Source organism: Aquarana catesbeiana, linkage group LG13, assembly GCF_042186555.1.
Source record: "Aquarana catesbeiana isolate 2022-GZ linkage group LG13, ASM4218655v1, whole genome shotgun sequence".
Taxonomy (NCBI): domain Eukaryota; kingdom Metazoa; phylum Chordata; class Amphibia; order Anura; family Ranidae; genus Aquarana; species Aquarana catesbeiana.
The window spans coordinates 90,693,628-90,716,017 of NC_133336.1; the positions used below are offsets into that span (position 1 = coordinate 90,693,628).

Genomic DNA, 22,390 nt, shown 5'->3' on the forward strand with positions numbered 1-22,390 from the left:
CCTTAACCCTCTTCAGCATGGAGTTCACCAGAGCTTCACAGGTTGCCACTGGAGTCCTCTTCCACTCCTCCATGATGACATCACGGAGCTGGTGGATGTTAGCAACCTTGTACTCCTCCACCTTCCATTTGAGGATGCCCCACAGATGCTAAATAGGGTTTAGGTCTGGAGACATGCTTTGGCCAGTCCATCGCCTTTACCCTCAGTGTCTTTAGCAAGGGAGTGGTCGTCTTGGAGGTGTGGTTGGGGTCGTTATGTTGGAATACTGCCCTGCGGCCCAGTCTCCGAAGGGAGGGGATAATGCTCTGCTTCAGTATGTCACAGTACATGTTGGTATTCATGGTTCCCTCAATGTACTGTAGCTCCCCAGTGCCAGTAGCACTCATGCAGCCCCAGACCATGACACCCCTACCACCATGCTTGCCTTTAGGCAAGACACACTTGTCTTTGTACTCCTCACCTGGTTGCTGCCACACACGCTTGACACCATCTGAACCAAATCAGACCACAGGACATGGTTCCAGTAATCCATGTCCTTAGTCTGCTTGTCTTCAGCAAACTGATTTTGGGCTTTCTTATGCATCATCTTTAGAAGAGTATTCCTTCTGGTGATGACAGCCATGCAGACCAATTTGATGCAGTCTGTGGTGTATAGTCTGAGCACTGACAGGCTGACCCCCACCCCTTCAACCTCTTCAGCAATGCTGGCAGCACTCATACATCTATTTCCCAAAGGCAACCTCTGGATATGACGCTGAGCATGTGCACTCATTTTCTTTGGTCAACCATGGTGAGGCCTGTTCTGAGTGGAACCTGTCTGGTTAAACCGCTGTATGGTCTTGGCCAACATGCTGCAGCTCAGTTACAGGGTCTTGGCAATCTTCTTATAGCCTAGGCTATCTTCATGTAGAGCAACAATTATTTTTTTTCAGATCCTTAGAGAGTTCTTTGGCATGAGGTGCCATGTTGAACTTCCAGTGACCAGTATGAGAGAGTGAGAGCGATAAAACCAAATTTACCACACCTGCTCCACATTCACACCTGAGACCTTGTAACACTAACGAGTCACATGACGCTGGGGGGAGAGAAAATGTTTAATTGGGCCCAATTTGGACTTTTTTGTCACTTAGGGGTGTACTCACCTTTGTTTACAGCGGTTTAGACATAAATGGCCGTGTTGAGTTATTTTGAGGGGACAGTAAATTTACATGGTTATACAAGCTGTACACTCACTACTTTACATTGTAGCAAAGTGTAATTTCTTCAGTGTTGTCACATGAAAAGATATAATAAAATATTTACAAAAATGTGAGGGGTGTACTAACTTTTATGAGATATTGTACATGTAAAAAAAGCTAAATTACTAAAATATCACCCAAACCAATTGAGTGGATGTCAGTACATAAAAATCTACTAGACACCCCTCAGTGCATGAATCTACACTCTGTAGTGCATTGATATCCCAGTTATAACATAAAATAATATTATAACATATTTTAAATAAGCATGAAATAACAAATGAACAAATGATTCAAAGAATATCAGGACATAAAAATATTCCAAAAGCTATTCAGTGTGAAAATATACTAAAAGTAACTGTCCCAGTGTAGATAATACATCACAGTGTCCATTTAGCCAAACAGAATCCACATAATCAAACTCTTTATGTATAAGCCTCAGTCCCGTTTCATATATTTGTATTCACTACTATGACTTGATCAGAACAGTGCAACCCACCACCAACTTAAGGATTTGCACTTACCAACTTATGTTGCCCAAAATATGTTAATTTGTGCTCAAATAGCCAGAAATTAAAAATGGATGGATGAGCCAGACCAGGCCTCGCATATCCTGCTCCTTCCACCCTCTGATTTTCCTTTAGATGTCTCCCCACTTCAGCTCCTCACATCTCAAATCTCCATCATGGAGATTTCCCCATAAAATACATAAATGCCACAATAGTGTAATACTGTAAAAAGCTTTCTAAATTTTATTAAAAGCTTGCACTCACGTAAAAACGATAAACATAGCCCAGCATGAAGCAACACTATAGCAATCCTCTCTCTCTCCCCAGCAGCTGTCCAATGAAGCAGAGCCCATCTGATCACTTAAAGTTACAGAACACTGAAGAGAAGCAGAGATTGCTCCCGGTTCCAAGCACCTTGAGTGGATCGGAGACCTGGTACTCCTCGCCAGCTGCACAAGCCGGTGTCCATCATTACTATTTTTTAGCAAATACAAAAAAACAACTTCATGGCTAGCAACAGAGAAGCACAGAGCCACAAGACTAGAGATGATTTCATCCAAAAACAAGCAGACTTGTTTTACTGCAACAGGTTTTCATGCTGCAACATGCTGGTGTGATGTTGGGCTTAAGAGATCACTTCAAAGGTCGCTACCATGAGACCCAAAACTCACATGCACTTGCAAATGGATGACCACCTGCAAGCATAAAAGTAGGCAAACACAAACTTGTAGTTTGCATAGATTTTTTGACAAGAGGAATACATTGAACCTGTGATGTCCAAGATCAAGTTCAGGTATTCCGTGCAAAGTGACAGAACAAGTGAGGACTTCTAAAACACCTCCAGAGTCCAAATGGTGACAGACAGATTGGACTCCAGTTCTGAACAAGACTCTGGCGAACAGTGTCAAAATTTCCTTGTGAAATGCTCAGAACTATGGTTCTGGAATAATGTAAATTAGGATGGAGACCAATTTTTCCACATCTATACAAATTGTTGTAGATACTTTGCCCTTGTTCAGGGAGTGGAGGAGTTCCACATCCAAAACAATCTCCAAATCCAGGCATGGGACATCCATTGCTGATACAAAGGAAATAAACAGTGCAGCCAGCCCCCTGTCACACCTGTCCTAATGTCACAAGTGCTGCCAGTAACACCGCCATATTCCATACAAGCATCCTGATCACCACCATACCCCACACCCCTATACCAATGTCCTGATCATCACCATACCTCATACCACTGTACTGATCACCAGCATACCTCTTACTAGCATCATCACCGCCATACTAAATAACAGCATCCTGATCAACGCTATACCTCATACCAGCGTCCTGAACACTGCCATACCTCATATCAGTGTCCCGATCACCACCATACCAGTGTCCTGATCAATGCCATATCAGCATCCTGATCACCGCCATACCAGTACCAATGTCAGCAGAGCCAATGTCCCCAACTGTTTCCGCAGTCCTGGTGCTCCAGGTTATAGGTAGCTAGGAAATTAGATGTATAGGTCCTAGGATTTTGGGCCTCTCCCAGGAGGCTAGGCTGTGATGAAGTTTCACACATGTGGTATCCACATACTCGGAAGAAATAGCAGAATGTGTTTTGAGTTATAACTCCAAGCATGTCTATGCTGTGTATTAGAAATATCTTATTAATTGACAGCTTTGTGTAAAGAAAATACATTTTTATTTTATTTTCACGTTTCAAAAACGTGTCAAATATGACATTTTCATGCATCATTATGCCTCTTAGAAAATACCTTGGGGTATTTTTCCAAAAATGTGATCATTTTGTGGGTGGTTCCATTGTCCTAGTGCTCCAGGGCCTCCGAACACGTAATAGTCAGGAAATTGGATGTGTAATTTATGTCCCTAGAAAGCCTGAAGGTGTTCCTTGGATGTCAGGCCCCTCGGCGGGGCTAGTCTGTGAAAAAGTCTCACACATGTAGTATCTCTATATATATATATATATATATATATATATATATATATATATATATATATATATATATATATATATATATATATCTTACTGTGGAGCAATTTTACACTGTGGCAGGTTGGCTTGGCTGGGCAAATCGCCGTAGCTGTATGTCGCTCTTTTAAGACGTCACACGCCCGCCGCGTGTCCCCAGAGCCGATGTGCGTGCCCGACCGGCTCGATGCCCGCTGGCACCCGCGATCGCTCATGACAGAGCGAGAACTGGGATCTGTGTGTGTAAACACACAAATCCTGGTTCTTTTAGGGGAGAGGAGACAGATCGTGTGTTCAACCTAAGTATGAACATCAATCTCTGTCCTTCCATAGTCAAGTCCCACCCCCCTTATAGTTAGAACCAATCTAGGGAACATAGTTAACTCCTTAATCGCCCCCTAATGTTAACCCCTTCCCTGCCAGTAACATTTATACAGTAATCAATGGCTATTTTTGATCGCTGTATAAATGTCAATGGTCCCAAAATAGTATCAAAAGTGTCCGATCTGTCTGCCGCAATGTCGCAGTCCTGATAAAAATTGCAGATCACTGCCATTACTAGCAAAAAAATAAAAAAAATAATAAAAATGAAATAAATCTATCCCCTATTTTGTAGACGCCATAACTTTTGCGCAAACCAATCAATATACGCTTATTATGATTTTTTTTTTACCAAAAATATGTAGAAGAATACATATTGGCCTAAAATGAGGAAAAATGTATTTATTTATATGTTTTTATATTTGGGGATATTTATTATAGCAAAAACTACAAAATATTGTGTTTTTTGCAAAATTGTCACTTTTTTTTTTGTTTATAGAGCAAAAAATAAAAACTGCAGAGGTGATCAAATACCACCAAAAGAAAGCTCTATTTGTAAGGAAAAAAGGACATAAAGTTTGTTTGGGTACCACGGTGCACGACCACGCAATTGTCAGTTAAAGTGACGCAGTGCCGTATCGCAAAAAATGGCCTGGTCAGGAAAGAGGCGAATCCTTCCAGGGCTGAAGTGGTTAATTCAGCCACATTGGAACATTTTTCCACCATGAATGGCCTGTGTAAGGTCATGATACAGCATCGCAATTGGATTTAAGTACGGGCTTTGACTAGACCACTCCAAAACCTAAATTTTGCTTTGTTTGAACCATTTGGAGGTGGACTTGCTGTTGTGTTTCGGATCATTGTCCTGCTGCATAACCCAAGTGCACCTGAAAGGTCACAAACTGATGGCCGGACATTCTCCTTTAGGATTTTCTGGTGGAGCTCAGAATTCATGCTTCCATCAACTATGGTAAGTCATCCAGGTCCTGAAGCTGCAAAGCAGCCCCAGAAGCAGCCCCAGACCATCACGCTACAACCACCATGCCTGACTGCCGGTATGAGATTCTTGTTATGAAATGCTGTATTAGTTTTATGCCAAATGTAACTGGACGCACACCTTCCAAAAAGTTAAATTTTTGTCTCATTAGTCCACAAAATATTTGCCTAAAAGTCTTGGGGATAATAAAGATTTTTTGGTAAATGTGAGATGAGCCTTTGTGTTCTTTTTGGTCAGCAGAGGCTTTGGCCTTGGAACTCTCCCATGGATGCCATTTTTGCTCAGTCTCTTTCTTATTGTTGAGGCAAGTGAGGCCTGAAGTTTTTTAGATGTTGTTCTGGGTTCTTTTATGACCTCCTGGATGAGTCGTCGTCATGCTCTTAGAGTAATTTTTGTAGGCCGACCACTCCTGGGAAGGTTCACCACTGTTCCATGTTATCTCCATTTGAGGATAATGGCTCTCCCCGTGGTTCAATGGAGTTCCAAAGCCTCAGAAATGGCTTTGAAACCCTTCCTAGACCGATACATGTTTGTTTCTAATCTGTTCTTGATTTTTTTTTGTGGCATGATGTGTGGCTTTTTGTGATATGTTTGCAGACAGCTTCTATTTATGCGATTTCTTGATTCAACAGGTCTGGCAGTAATCAGGCCTGGGTGTAGCAAGTGAAATTTAACTCAGCTTTCCAAACAATTGTGGTTAATCATAGTTCATTCATGATTCAGCATGGGAGGGGGCAATTACTTTTTCACATAGGGCCAGGCAGGTTTGAACAGCTTTTTTCCCTTAATAAATGAAATAATAATTTAAAAACTGCATCCTGGATTTACTCAGGTTATCTTTGTGTAGTATTAAAATTTGAAGATCTAAATCATTTAAGCGTGAGAATTTTACAAAAAAAGAAAAAAAAAACAGGAAGGGGGCAAATACTTTTCCTCAGAACTGTATATACCATAGTTTGTAGAACCAAAACTTTCACACAGATTAAATAATATACACTGATTTGGGCTAGTTTTACCAAAGACATGGAGCATAATTCATGTTGACCTAAATTTATGAAGAAAGATTATCTATTTGCAAAATTTGATAACAGAAACTAAGAAAAACTATTTTTTTCCCCCAAATTTTCGGACTTTTTTGTTTATTATAGCAAGAATAAAAGTGTTGATTAAATACCACCAAAAGAAAGTTCTATCTGTCTCAAAAAGATGAAAAAAAGTATTTGGGTACAGTGTTGCATGCCTGAGTAATTCCCATTTAAATTGTCACAGTTCTGAAAGCTGAAAATTTGCCTGGACTGCAAGAGGGTGGAAGTGTCCGGATTTGAGGTGGTTAAATATGAAGAGCTTAAAAGGGAACTGAAATTGGAGCAATGAAAGAACAGAAGGACCGTGACTGGTCCTCTTTATGGAAAGAACTGAGGTCTTTGAGGCTCCATATCTCTCCTATGGCCTCCAAAGCAGCCAATCAAACTGAGATCGGTTTGATCGGCTGTTGTACGAAGTTGTAAGTCGATGGCTTGTAAACAAATAAACCAAAACCAGAAGTGTCAAAATTCTGGTGGCTTCCAGTTTCTGATGTCACACAGTGGGAGAAACAATGTCAGTGTGTGGAGGGAAGACGAAGCTGCTGGTCACAACGGTACTGGGCTCCGCTATCTGTAAAAGTGATCCAACGGCTGTATAGCCACTTGGATCACTATTACATAAAAGACAATTGCCTCTGAAAAAATAATGGTACCGGTATCATGGCTGTAGCCTCAACTATGGTTCTGGTATAACCACCTCAATAGGAGGCCGTATATACAGAACAATGAGGGGAAAAAGTATTTGATCCCCTGCTGATTTTGTACGTTTGCCCACTGACAAAGAAATGATTAGGCTATAATTTTAATGGTAGGTTTATTTTAACAGTGAGAGACAGAATAACAACAAAATCCAGAAAATCGCAAAACATGACTTAATAATTGGTACCAAAAGCCTTGTTGTCAATCAGAGGTCAGACGTTTCTTGTAGTTGGCCACCAGGTTTGCACACATCTCAGGAGGAATTTTGTCCCACTCCTCTTTGCAGATCCTCTCCAAATCATTACGTTTTTGAGGCTGACGTTTGATAACTCGAACCTTCAGCTCCCTCCACATATTTTCTATGGGATTAAGGTCTGGAGACTGGCTAGACCACTCGAGGACATTAATGTGCTTCTTCTTGAGCCACGTCTTTGTTGCCTTGGCCGTGTGTTTTGGGTCATTGTCATGCTGGAATACCCATCCACGACCCATTTTCATTGCCCTGGCTGTGGGAAGGAGGTTCTCACCCAAGATTTGATGGTACATGGCCCTGTCCATCATCCCTTTGATGCGGTGAAGTTGTCCTGTCCCCTTAGCAGAAAAATACCCCAAAGCATAATTTTTCCACCTCCATGTTTGACTGTGGGGATGGTGTTCTTGGGGGTCATAGTCAGCATTCCTCCTCCTCCAAACACGGCAAGTTGAGTTGATGCCAAAGAGCTTGATTTTGGTCTTATCTGACCACAACACTTTCACCCAGTTCTCCTCTGAATCATTCAGATGTTTATTAGCAAGCTTCAGGCCTGTACGTGTGATTTCTTGAGCAGTGGGACCTTGTGGGCGCTGAAGGATTTCAGTCCTTCACGGCGTAGTGTGTTACCACTTGTTTTCCTGGTGACTATGTTCCCAGCTGCCCTGAGATCATTGACAAGATTCTCCCGTGTAGTTCTGGGCTGATTCCTCACCATTCTCATGATCCTTGAAACTCCACGAGGTGAGATCTTGCATGGAGCCTCAGACCGAGGGAGATTGACTGTTATTTTGTGTTTCCTCCATTTGCGAATAATCACACCATCTGTTGTCACCCTCTCACCAAGCTGCTTGGCGATGGTCTTGTAGTCCATTTCAGCCTTTTGTATGTCTACAATCTTGTTTCTTACATCCTTGGACAGCTCTTTGATCTTGGTAATGGTGAAGAGATTGGTTGCTTCTGTGCACAGGTGTCTTTTATACAGGTAACAAGCTGAGATTATGAGCACTCCCTTTAAGAGAGTTCTCCTAATCTCAGCGTGTTACCTGTATAGAAGACACCTGGGAGCCAAAAATCTTGCTAATTGATAGGGGATCAAATACTTATTTCACTCATTGAAATGCAAATCAATTTAAAACTTTTTTGAAATGCATTTTTCTGGATATTTTTGTTGTTATTCTGTCTCTCACTGTTAAAATAAACCTGCCATTAAAATTAAAGACTGATCATCTCTTTGTCAGTGGACAAACTTACAAAATCAGCAATTTGACAGTGTATTCTGACAGCTGCCAGTTAGAAGCTCCTGCTCCTTTTTGGGCGATAAGCTTTGGGCGATAAGCTTTGTGCGATGAGGTTGGCTGTTATTGTAGTGCAATTTATTACACAACAATCGTGGTAAAACTGCACCTCCTTTAGCTGACATTAAAAATGCATGGCACCCAAACAGGCTTAGCGCATTTTGCCACTATTGCAGTGCGATTCTGCCCGAGATCCCAATACTCCAGATGTGAATGGGGCCTAAGCCTTCATGGAGTCTCTGTTGCTGCAGCCAAAGCCGTGGCAGCTGTGTTCTTGGTAATAGAAAATTAAATTGGGTCCCAAAGGAAGAGTCAGACCCCCACTGTAATAGTGGTAGCAGGTATGCAAACCAAATAGACCAGCAGCAGGTGATTCAAGATGCCAGCATCACTGAAATTGAAATGTCTTTTTTTGGGTGGATTTAGTATTAAAAAAAAAAAGTAGCTGTTCAATTCTAAAATAAACATTTTGAATTCAGAATAAGTGCTACGTTGGTGCATACTGCATGCTGTACCTGCTTAGAAACCACAACCACTGGTAAAGTGACTCGTTTGTTTGACTCATAGCAGCGCACTGGTCACCAAGGGTTAACGCAAGAGCTTTTTGGACTTACAATGTGCAGTTTATTTTTAGATTTTTATTCAGGGAGCTATGAAAATATGTGCTGCTGTTTTTTCCTGCGCTAGACTGATATGTAAGAAGCAGCGCCCATGCACACAGCTCGGAATACAGTGCTGCTCTGTACTGCTCACACACACACTCTGACTGCTGATGACCTGAGCTGCCAGATTAACAGCATTTCAATGTAGAACTTTATAGGTCTAAGGTTTAGCACCCTGAAATGACAAATTAATTCAAATCAAACCAGATGCAGCCATAAAGATTTTCTGCAACACACTATAACTTTATACAGTATGAAACGTTACCTATACTACCCAGGAGCACAGGGAGGATGACAAAATGGGTGAGGAGTACAAAATGGAAGCCAGATATCACTTGTAGTAAATGTCAGAAGTGCAGAACACATAATCACACATCTCTACTACAAACAAACTGAAAATTCTAATGAATGGGTTATTTGTCAAATTATACCAGGATTTTGCTAATGAAATTAGTGGAAGCTGTAGGTCTAACATTTGCTGCAAAAGATCTCTTTCACGGTCATTTAAAAGCCCAAAAGGGGTTCAAACTTCTCAAAGATAAAAGTTCATTTATCATGAGAAAAGCACTATGTTCAACTTCTATGGGTATTTATAAAACAGCTCTAATAGAGGATGTATCACCTTCACACCTTCTTGTGTGCAATCACATCTCACAACAGACAAGGCACCCCTAAAATTAGGTTAGTGTTTGTGAAATGCTAACTTTTACATTGACTAAAGTCATATATACAAGCATGGGGCTTCATAGAGCCAGTGTACAGGAAGATAGGATCATTTCAGCACTTTTGGTATTATATGTGGCACAGATATAAAAAATGTACCATATGTTTTATATATAAATATTAAAAAAATAAATAAAATAACAGTTGGCTGTCCACCAACGTTTACCATCCAACCTGACAGAACTGGAGAGGATCTGCAAGGAGGAATGGCAGAGGATCCCCAAATCCAGGTGTGAAAAACTTGTTGCATCTTTCCCAAAAAGACTCATGGCTGTATTAGATCAAAAGGGTGCTTCTACTAAATACTGAGGAAAGGGTCTGAATACTTAGGACCATGTGAAATTTCAGTTTTTCTTTTTTAATAAATCTGCAAAAATGTCAACAATTCTGTGTTTTTCTGTCAATATGGGGTGCTGTGTGTACATTAATGAGGAAAAAAAATGAATTTAAATGATTTTAGCAAATGGCTGCAATATAACAATGATATATATATACACACACACACAATATATTATAATATATATATATATATATATATATATATATATATATATATATATATATATATATTTACACACACATACACAGTGTATATATATATATATATATATATATATATATATATATATATATATATATATATATATATATATATATATATATATATATAAAAATCAGTAGCTGCTTTATCAGGAATATCTGTTTGTTAACTTGATCACCTAAAAAGCAAATCAAGGGCATGATCAAAGGGGTTCAGTTGTACAATAAAACATCATTATAATTCTGGAGTGCCTCTCTGGTGTGCAGTTGTACTGACTAGCGTATTGTTATGGTTTAAGAGATATAGGGGGTTATTTACGAAAGGCAAGTTCACTTTGCACTACAAGTGCAAACTACAAGTTCAAAGTGCACTTGAAATTGCACTGAAAGTGTACTTGGAAGTGCAGTCGCTGTAGATCTGAGGGGAAGATCTGAAATGAGGGGATGCTCTGCTGATTTTATAATCTAATCATGTGCAAGCTAAAATGCTGTTTTTTATTTTCCTTGCATGTCCCCCTCGGATCTACAGCAACTGCACTTCCAAGTGCACTTTCAGTGCAATTTCAAGTGCACTTTGCACTTGTAGTGCAAAGTGGATTTGTCTTTCATAAATAACCCCCATACTGTTTATTTTACAGCTAGTGTCCAACCTTTTGACTTTCCTGGGTCACATTGGAAGAAGAGGAAATGTCTTGGGCCAAACATAAAATACACTAAAAATAAGGATAGTTGATGAGCAGAAAAAGTCAGGCAGATCACAAGTTAAATTCTATTATAGATAATGTACTTATCTGAGTAATAAAACTTCATTTCAACTTTTTTTTTGTAATACTTTTTATTTGCAAAAGTAAAAGAGGGCAACATAAAACTAGTGTGATATTTCACACTGTTTTTGATAAACGAATGCATCAATATCTGGTTCGATGGATGTAGTACTAATTCTCAATAGATTCTTAAGGCTCGCCAGATATTTTGGTTCTAATTTTGCCCTTTGTGTGATTCATTCTTGAAAATAGTTGCTCACAAATATAGGTGCTGTCAAAAACTGATGACTTGAATAAGGTGTGATTGTGAAGAATGGGATATTTTTCTTTGGATAGATAAATCTTATAAAAGTCCAGTAAAGAGACACTGTTACTGTATATATTTCTTCACTTGCATGTGTTCTCTAATTGTAAACGCATTTTTACAAAAGAAAATAAAAAAAACAACAGTCTTAATTAAGTTTACAATTTTGTGTTGGGCCACATTCATAAATGTCTTGGGCTGCAGGTTGGAAACCCCTGTACTAGGTATTCTTTCAAATTGGCAGCTCTTGTAACACTAATGGGTCACAGGACAACGGGGAGGGAAAATGGCTAATTGGGCCCAATTTGGGCATTTTCCCTTAGGGGTGTACTAACTTTTGTTGCCAGCGGTTTAGACATTAATGGCTGTGTGTTGAGTTATTTTGAGGGGACAACAAATTTACACTGTTATGCCACGTACACACGATCGGAGTTTCGGCCCGCAAAAGACCGATGAGAGTTTTTTGTCGGAAAATGCGACCGTGTGTATGCTCCATTGGTCTTTTGCTGGAGGAATTCCAGCCAGCAAAAGATTGAGAGCATGCTCTCAATTTTTCAATTTTTCGGTTGGGAAAAGTTCCTATTCGAAAATGCGATCGTCTGTGGCAATTCCGACGTGAAAAATTCCTACGCATGCTTGGAAACAATTCAACGCATGCTCTGAAGCATTGAACTTCATTTTCTCGGCTCATCGTAGTGTTGTACGTCACCACGTGGCGGTCGTAATTTCAGCGAACTTTTGCGTGACCGTGTGTATGCAAGGCAATCCCGTCGAAAAAGCTATCATATCTTTTTCCGACGAGAAATCCGATCGTGTGTACGCGGCATTATGCAAGCTGTACACTCATTACTTTACATTGTAGAAAAGTGTAATTTCTTCAGTGTTGTCACATGAAAAGATATAATAAAATATTTACAAAAATATACTCACTTTTGTGAGATACTGTATGTGATGTTAGGATGAAATATTCTAAAATGTTAAAGCGTGCTCCACCCAAAAGGGGAAGTTCTGCTTTAAAGTGATTGTAAAGCTTCGATTTTTTTTTAAAATAACAAACATATCATACCTCCGCTGTGAAGTTAGTTTTGCACAGAGTGGCCCCAATCCTTGATTTCTGGGGTCCCTCAGCGGCTCTCGCAGCTCCTCCCCGCATCGTATAACCTCCTAGGAGAAGCACTCTCCTGGGGGGGTTACCTTGCGGGCGTGCTCCCGAGTCCATCATTCGGCGTCCATAGACGCCGAATGTAGTATTCGGTCCCGTGTCATTGGATTTGATTGACAGCAGAGGGAGCCAATGGCCGCTCTGCTATCAACCTATCCAATCAAGAGCCGAGAACCACGGGCACGGGCAGGGACAGCGTGTCTTTGACGTGGGAAATTCCAGGGCTCAGGTAAGTAAAACGGGGGGGGGGCCACTGTCAGGTGTTTTTTCACTTTAATGCATAAGATGCATTAAGGTGAAAAAACACGAGGGTTTACAACCCCTTTAAGCATTCCTCCGCCCCTCCTATGCCACATTTGGCATGTTATTTTTTGGGGGTGAGGGAGCAGGTACCTAATTTTGACAGGTACCTGCTCCCACTTCCGCTCGGGCCGCCTAGGTGACTCGAGCAGAAGTTCTCCTCTCCCCCTCCCTCCCTGCAATCTTCTGGGACAGGTCCTAGAGGATTGCCTGACCATTGAGGAGGCGCAGCACAATTCACGCATGCACAATGTGCACCCAGCTCTGAAGCCGCAAGCTGTCACAGCCGGGTGCCCACACTTGTAATGCCAGCGCTGGGGAAAAGAGAGGGAGAGAACCGAGGGTTTGGGCAGCCGCATCGCTGGATTCTGGGACAGGTGAGTGTGTGTTTAATAAAAGTCAGCAGCTACACTTTTTGTAGCTGCTGATTTTTAATAAACACAAAAACGACTGGAACTCCGCTTTAAGAACTAGCCTACATATAAAAGCAATATTAAGAAAAACACTTGAGCAAAAAATACAAAAACATTTTATAAGCATTTGGCTTATGAAGAATAGGTATTTAGTTATTATATAAATCCTGCATCATCATCATAATAATAATAATAATAAAAAAGCCGTGCAAGCTTATTTATGAAAGATTTAATTTTCTGCCCTTATTTAGCTTACTTTTTGGGTCCCTGACACTTTAGTTGGAATGTCATAGGGTCAGAGGTCATCTGTAATCTGCAAATAATCTGTTGCCCTTCAAATGCTCAACCTTGCAAGCTGCAAGAACAGTGTATAAGATCAGACAGTTGACAAGCCAGCTCCAGTCAGCTAACACTGTTTCAACAATTGCAGCTTCCATATTTGTCCCCACTGGTCCACTTTGGTTCAAGAAAAAGGGGAACAAAGAAAGTGGGACTTTATATGAAGCACATGGAAGCGAGAAGATAATTAAGTGGAACAACGGAATTGTATTCATGTCACAATGTAAATGTACACATAATGTTGATACACAATAACAACAGTAATATGATGATAACAAAAGTGTCATGAATTAGAACCGCTAATGTCAGAGATAAAAAAGGTAAACATGGTAGTACATTATAGACAATAAAATGGTAACAATATCTCAATAAAGAGCGTGATAAATTCCATGATATATTCCAAAGTTCCACCTGAACATGATTGGATAAAATAATAGTTACAAGGTAAAACCTGCAGGACCTATGGCCTCACTGAACCTATAGGGGTAATTATAGTATGTAGACTTGAAACAGGTGTAAATAGATGGAAACACAGCATCATGTAGCTCTACGCGTTTCGTGGCTTATACGCCACTCGTCAGGGGCATGCGCGTGGTAATCCAAAATAGAATTGATATAAAGGTGATCAGTAATCATTATAACCATAAATAGGGGTGCGGTGAAACCGCTAGCAGCACATGAGTGCATACTTACTAATTAAGGTCCGCGGGCTAATGGTGCGGCCGCGAAGTGCCAAGGCACCTGGAAAGCCTCCAACCGGGAGCCGTAGTGGGAGGCCCACCGGCAGACAGTCCACACAGGCCGCTCACAGGGCAAGCACGGGACCCCGAGGGAACACAGTAAACAGGTGAAAGTGAATGAGTGGGATTGAAGGAGTGACATGCAGTGACAGAGTGAAAGGATGAGGGGGGGAAAAGGGGGAAAAAAGGGGGAAAAGACCATGCCAATGAAGGAGAATAGTGATGAGTTAAGACCGGCAGCGAGGCTGCCAGAAAAAAACCAAAGTGGGAAAAATGGTGAAGGTGGAAAACACAAAAGCCAACCAAAGAGGTGTACACATGCGGTTGTGCCTATAAAGAAAGGAACCCACTGAAAACAAAGATGAGAGTGAATCACAAGTAAACTGTTGGTGAAGGTATGGACATACAGATGTACCTGTATAGAGGAAAGGCCCACTGAAGGAAGGGAGATTGGCTGTGAGGTGGAATGTGCAGGGAACCTCGAGTGCCAGAATCGCCCGGAGGGAGGCCCATATAGATGCCGCCAAGGAGATGCCCACCACCGTCATGTCGTGTGGCATAAGTAGGGGGAGGGGCGCCGCCGGTCAGAGATCTCTGGCCAAACGGCACCTGAATAGCTCCCCCATTGCTCACGAATTAGGGAACAGCCAGCACGTACGTGATGACGCCAAGGCGTCACACGTACTTCATGGGAGGCATGACGTTGACGCGCAAGGATGGGGGGGTCCGTCCCCCCCCCCCGGCATCAGAGAGAGCGAGGGGAGGATGGAAAAATTTTGAGTATAGTTCACATTTTCAGGGTTTTTACATTTATTATTTTGATAGATAATATTACCCTGTTTCAAATAATTTTAATATTTTTTTCCTTCAGTGTTACTACCCATAAATGATTTCCTGTATTTGCAGTGCTTTTATGCAGTATACATTGGAAATAGTTCACATATAACAATGTTACACTTTAAAATATACAATAAATACTGATTTATTAATACAATATCTACAATTCAATATTTATATACTCTATTATTCAATATTTAATCTGACCATCAGCTAAATAAACAGACCTTTATGGAATCAAGCAATACATACAGAACACAAACAAAAACATACCGTATATGGAAGATGAACAGTCATAAATGTATAGATAAGAAATAAACCAAGAAAAAGAGGCCATAGAAAAATAAATCATTCTAGTAAAACAACATATCCGAGAACTGCTGTGACTACCAAGTTCAGTCCCGAACTAACCCTACACAACAATTATTCATCCTTGCTACAGTTTTACTGAATGTATGTAATGTAAACACAACGGCAACAATTTTCAACTCTAAGGTTTATCTTCAGAATTTTGTTGTGTAGCACGTGCACTTCATCAGGCATGCTCCAATGGTACACAGTAGCAAATTAAGTAGAATGCTTCCTCACAGCAATATATTATCTCTTGTAAAGGAAGGCATTCAGTGCAGAGAAATGCTCAAAGCTTCGGAGTATACCATACTAATTATGGAAAATAGAAAGTATTTTATTAGGTATAGTGAAAAAAAAAAAAAATAATGACAGAAGTTTTTAACCATTTTGGCTGGATTTTAATACATCTACATTTTAGTATGAATAGCATAGTATATTTTTTGATGAATAAGGATTCAGAGAGTAGCCAGTAAATGGAGAACCAGTTATCCACTTCAATCACAATGTTTCACTGCCCTACAACTGCTGAAATATGGTATCAGCCAACAGCCATAGACTTACTGTACATTGTGACTAGTAGAAATAAATTGCAACTATTGTAAAGCATTGCAGAGCCTGCACTTTTAATGATAAAATATGTATGCCTCATGTACATATACGAGGGTCTTCAAAAAGTTTCTGCACTTTTACACATATATATATATATATATATATATATATATATATATATATATATATATATATATATATATATATATATATATATATATATATATATATATATATATATATATATACACACAGTATCTCACAAAAGAGAGTACACCTCTCACATTTTTAAAGTATTTTATTCTATCTTTTCATGTGACAACACTGAAGAAATTACATTTTGCTACAATGTAAAGTAGTGAGTGTACAGCTTGTATAACAGTATAAATTTGCTGTCCCCTCAAAATAACTCAACACACAGCCATTAATGTCTAAACCACTGGCAACAAAAGTGAGTACACCCCTAAGCGAAAATGTCCAAATTGGGCCCAAAATCCCAATATATTGTTTGGCCACCATTATTTTCCAGCGCTGCCTTAACCCTCTTGGGCATGGAGTTCACCAGATCTTCACAGGTTGCCACTGGAGTCCTCTTCCACTCCTCCATGACGACAACACGGAGCTGGTGAATGTTAGAGACCTTGCACTTCTCCACCTTCCGTTTGAGGATGCCCTACAGATGCTCAATAGGGTTTAGTTCTGGAGACATGCCTGGCCAGTCTATCACCTTTACCCTCAGCTTCTTTAACAAGGCAGTGGTTGTCTTGAAAGTGTGTTTGGAGTCGTTATCATGTTGGAATACTGCCCTGCGGCCCAGTCTCTGAAGGGAGGATATCATGCTCTGCTTCAGTATGTCACAGTACATGTTGGCATTCCTGGTTCCCTCAATGAACTGTAGTTTCCCAGTGGCGGCAGCACTCATGCAGCCCCAGACCATGACACTCCCACCACCATGCTTGACCGTAGGCAAGACACACTTGTCTTTGTACTCCACACCTGGTTGCCACCACACACGCTTGACACTAGCTGAACCAAATAAGTTTATCTTGGTCTCATCAGACCACAGGACATGGTTCCAGTAATCCATGTCCTTAGTCTGCTTGTCTTCAGCAAACTGTTTGGGAGCTTTCCTGTGCATCATCTTTAGAAGAGGCTTCCTTCTGGGACGACAGCCATGCAGATCAATTTGATGCATTGTGCGGCGTATGGTCTGAGAGTTGACAGGCTGACCCCCCAACCCTTCAACCTCTGCAGCAATGCTGGCAGCACTCATATGTCTATTTCCCAAAAACAACCTCTGGATATAACGCTGTGCACGTGCACTCAACTTCTTTGGTGGAACATGGCAAGGCTTTTTCTGAGTGGAACCTGTCCTGTTAAACCACTGTATGGTCTTGGCCACCATGCTGCAGCTCAGTTTCAGGGTCTTGGCAATCTTCTTATAGCCTAGACCATCTTTATGTAGAGCAACAATTCATTTTTTCAGATCCTCAGAGAGTTCTTTGCCATGAGGTGCCATGTTGAACTTCCAGTGACCAGTATGACAGCGTGAGAGCAATTACACCAAATTTAATACACCTGCTCCCCATTCACACCTGAAACCTTGTAACACCAATGAGTCACCTGACAGGGGGGGGGGCTATTTGGGCCCAATTTGGACATTTTCACTTTTTCACATTTTCAAGTGGGTGTACTCACTTTTGTTGCCAGCGGTTTAGACATTAATGGCTGTATATTTTGAGGGGACTGTAAATTTATACTGTTATACAAGCTGTACACTCACTACTTTACATTGTAGCAAAGTGTCATTTCTTCAGTGTTGTCACATGAAAAGATAGAATAAAATATGTACAAAAATGTGAGGGGTGTACTCACTTTTGTGAGATACTGTAACTTAGTTTGAAAAAGTGTGGAAACCTTTTTGAAGAACCCTCATATAATCACAAATTACACTGTTCTTCAAAAAAAAAAATAAAATCAGTATATGTTGATAGTTGAAAAGGCAGTGCATTCCCTCTAAATAGGCAACTGACTCATAAAGCACCAGTCTCACATGCCCGCACTACATCATAAACATAGGCAATACTACTGTTGTAAGTAAATAGAGCAGAACGGGCCATTCTAGCTACTGTGTTCAGCTTTCTCTTTAAAGTCCAGGCAAGAAGCAATGTGCGGTAATAACGTTTTTTTCAAGGTTGACTACAAATTGAGGATGAATTTTTGCTGTGTTTTTGACAGGGGTTGATAAGTGATTCGAATTGAGGCTTAAAGTTAAGAGCAAAATATAAACTGACACTTAGTCAGAAGGACTGTATATTTCAAAGCAGTCCAACCCGTGGTATTGGCATGGTAGATTTATTTAGGGAAGCCAATTAGGCTATTTACAGAAGCTTATTTTCTGCTCGGCTGTGTGGAATTGCTCCTTTAACGACTTGCTGCAGACTGATTCAGTAATTCTGCCTCCTTTTGACGACATTCAGCCTCATTTAAGCTGCCTTGCTACTGGAATTATGGAATTTGGCAGGGTCTACAGGAAGACAAGTGAATGTTTATATTGCCTTAGAAAGGGAAATCAGTTAGCTGTGAGTTGGCAACCTTTGACTACAAAATTCTAAGGTTGCTTTGTACCTGCGAGAGCATCTGTGACCCTATTTTGCAGCTCAGGAGAGTGACGGGGCCCTCTGAGCAGTGGAATAGGGATGTCAATCTGCAGACGGGAATCTGAGACATTTCAGGATTGGTGTAGGGATGGTGTTTTAACCCTGTCACTGAGAAATCTGTTTAAAGAAAGCCTAAACTCACAGCATCTATTTTTTTTTTTTATAGAAACAAGTGTGATAGTAATGCTTTATATAAAAGAGCAATAATACTTTGAAGAGCAAGTAGTGATCCATATACCTATTTAACATTTACCTGCAAATTGAGGAAACAGAAACCCCAAAAAGTAAACAGATCAGTAACTTTTAGTGCAGAGAGAATAGTCGTTATATTTTGGTGCAGTATATACAGAACCCTATGGGTTATCTTGAACAGAGAGGTTTAAGCCTGGTACACACTATTCGTTTTTTTCCATTCAACCCAGGGGTGTTGAATGAAAAAAAAGCTGTCTGAAAGCTTCTGTACTCACTATGCAAAGTAAGTACAGCGATCTCACCGCTGAGCTGTTGTGTTCTGACAAGTGGACATGCCAACACCCCCCCGCCAGAAAACTCGGTCGGTGGCTGGTTTTCTAGCATGCTTCTCCGACAGAAGCCGGCTTCTGTCAGACGACCCGACTTACACACGGGCCAAATGTCGGCTGATTTTTTTTTTAACCCTTTGTACCCGGCTTTAATGTCCAAGTAATATATGTATTTACCCACAAACCACCTTCTCATCCTCTACAGCATGTCCCAGATTAAATTTTTTTATTGTACCATTCTTGCTATTCACGCAGTCATACCCCCAAAAATACATCTCCCAAAAGCCCTTTCAACACACACACGGGTTGATTTACTAAAACTGCAAAATCTGGTGCAGCTGTGCATGGTGGCCAATCAGCTTCTTACTTTAGCTTGTTCAATTAAGCTTTGACAAAAAACCTGGAAGCTGATTGGTTTCTATGCAGAGCTGCACCAGATTTTGCACTTTCCAGTTTTAGTAAATCAACCCCACAGTGTGTGAGCAGATCTCTTGGGAATAACATCGATTTGCTGGGAAAGATTACTCTGTATGCTTGTAAAAATGTAACAGTTTCTAGTACAGATACATCAATACACAAGGCCTAATATATATATAGTAACAGTATATTTGACTCTATCCAGTTCTCAGTTTAAACTGCACAAAATATAGCCATTTAGGCAGGTTGGCTCCAGTGTTGCCAGAGCTCATAAGCTGGGCAAAGGAATGGCTGCACACAAAATATTGTTCTGTAATAATATTCATCTTCATTTTTGAAGGACCACTGTCAGATGTTATTTGTTGTTTTGTAGGCCTGGTGTCAGAAACTTACTACTATTTAGTTTACTAAGTAAATAAAGTGTATGTCAAGCCAAAACTTTTATTTCATTATAAGATAGAGAAGAGAAGGTTTAGAGAGATTTATTTTCACTTCATGTCCTACTAACCATGTTTTACTAGACAGAAAGTGAGGGGAACGCTCACACAGCAACATGGGCATGGATAAATATGCTTTTTTAGTATAAAAAGAGAAGGCTAGACCTCTTTTAGATTTTTTTTCATGTCCCTATTGCATATTCTTTTCCTCACTTCTTGTGTGGTGGATCTAATGTCATCAGGACAGGAAGTGGTCCCAGATAGCAGTTAAAAACAGACAGGAAGGGGGGAGATTTACCAAAAAGTGGTGCACACAGAATCTGATGCAGCTCTGCATAGCAACCAATCAGCTTCTACCTTCAGCTTGTTCAATTAAGCTTTGACAACAAAATGTAAATGCTGATTGGTTACTATGCACAGGTGCACCAGATTCTGTGTGCACCACTTCTAGTAAATCTCCCCTGAAGGGTTTGTTCTCCACTCTATCTAAAACAAATTAAAAAAACTGAGTTAGGTACCTGGTAACTCTTTTTTTAGGAGTCTTCCAGGGCAGCATTTGAGAGATGCTGCCCTGGAAGATGACTTGAGAAAAGATTTTAAATTGGCAAACACTTTAGGTAAGATAAACAGGCATTATTGTTCTCAAGATATATATAATATCATCCTTACCATAGAAACACAAGACCAAATAATCACAGTGCTGCATCTTACCTGACCACGAGCAGCATCACGCTCTTGTATGACAGCTCCCATCTCTTCAGCCGTGATTTGTTCTCGTCTTTCTCGACTCTTCCTAATACGCTCAAGAATGAGTTCCCCATTCTGATGAATAGCTGTGCCTCCTTCTGCTTCTCCCAATCTTCCAAGAAGCTCCTGAAGAGTCTGAAGAAAATTTTGGAGACAGATGTTAAGCTGACAATTACCAATAAAACCTAATGAGCCAGAAATAAAAATGTCTGCAGCTAATGCAATGCTCTAAAATAGAGGTCACCAACCTTTCGGACCACACGGACCACTAAACTCACTATTTTGAATCCCGTGGATCACTAACATGAATTTTACATGTCTTATACACACACAATGCTCTGGCTCTCTGCCCCCCTTCCCCTGGATCACATTGCTGCCTTATACACACAATGCTCCAGCTCTCTGCCCTCCTCTGCCTCCACTCCCCCCCCCGTACTCTGCTTCACACTGCTGCCTTACACAGACTCATCAATGGATCTCACCCCCTTACCCAGCCATGTGCTTGAGCTTTGTGTTCCCTCTTACAGTCTGTGATCAGCGTTGCCATTGGAAGTCCCCTCCTTCTTCACCTCCCGCTGCTTGCGCTACTCCCTGCACCTCCCTCTGAGTTCACTGGAGATAGAACTACAGTGGAAGCATCAGGTATGCATTGAGAACAACACTGGCAACAACATTGGGCGGTATACATCTACCTCATTTGAAACAGAACCCTGGGGACCATCAAAATTTTCTCGTAGACCATTAGTGGCCCAGAGACCACTGGTTGGTGACCGCTACTCTAAAAAACCTAATGATCCTTACGCATCTCAATAATTATTCCCATGCTTAAGGCCACATTTATTTTTCCTGCCCCACTAGCTAACTTTTAAGGTTCAGCAAACCTGGCAGGATTGCACTGGCAGGTAGGGCAGTAGTTTGGAATCTTTAATTATTCAGAAGAATATGTTCCTGGTAGTCAGCTAAATGATGTGTGGGAGGCTGTGTCTCGCCTCTACCAACCCTGTTACAGTAGGCACAACTGATGTTAACTATGCAGTAATTTGTCCCTGTCAGTGTTAACGTACCTTAAATGATTCCTGTATGACAGTCTAAGCAAATCCTAAATTCAGTTACTATGTGACACACAAGACTCAGATTAAACAAAAAAACCTACATTTCCTGAGTCAAATCCTCTTATATTTGCATCTCACATGCTCTCCCTCCCAGAAACTGCAGCTCAAAGTGGAAGGATTTTCTCAGCTGAGGCAGTGCTGTCAGTTTAGAAAGTAGTGGGCAGAATTAGATGTGGCCAGGTGCTCATTGACAAGCAATGGGATTGTGAATCAACAGTGACTATGCTGAAAGCCATACCCCCTGCAACTTTTTTTTATCACATTACAGTGTAAGCAGACACAGCCTACATGAGAGTGGCAACTCTACTCTAAATTCAGAAGCAGGGCAGCACTGTTGTCACCCCATCACAGGAAGCTGTGTTAGGTGAACTTCACTGGCAGGGTTTGTGGGACTTTGTATCATTAAAGTCAAAAAGCCCTGGAGAGGCTCCCCA

General features: G+C 40.8%; 1 protein-coding gene across 10 annotated transcripts in view; it reads right to left on the bottom strand.

The window, feature by feature from the left end:
- Nucleotides 1-22,390, bottom strand: part of MIPOL1 (mirror-image polydactyly 1) — a 753,413-nt gene that overhangs the window by 360,958 nt on the left and 370,065 nt on the right. For all 10 annotated transcript variants that reach the window (XM_073608913.1, XM_073608905.1, XM_073608904.1 and 7 more), the window contains one exon: nt 20,809-20,979. In XM_073608913.1, coding sequence (XP_073465014.1) covers nt 20,809-20,979 — 171 coding nt within the window. The remainder of the gene's footprint in view (nt 1-20,808; nt 20,980-22,390) is intronic.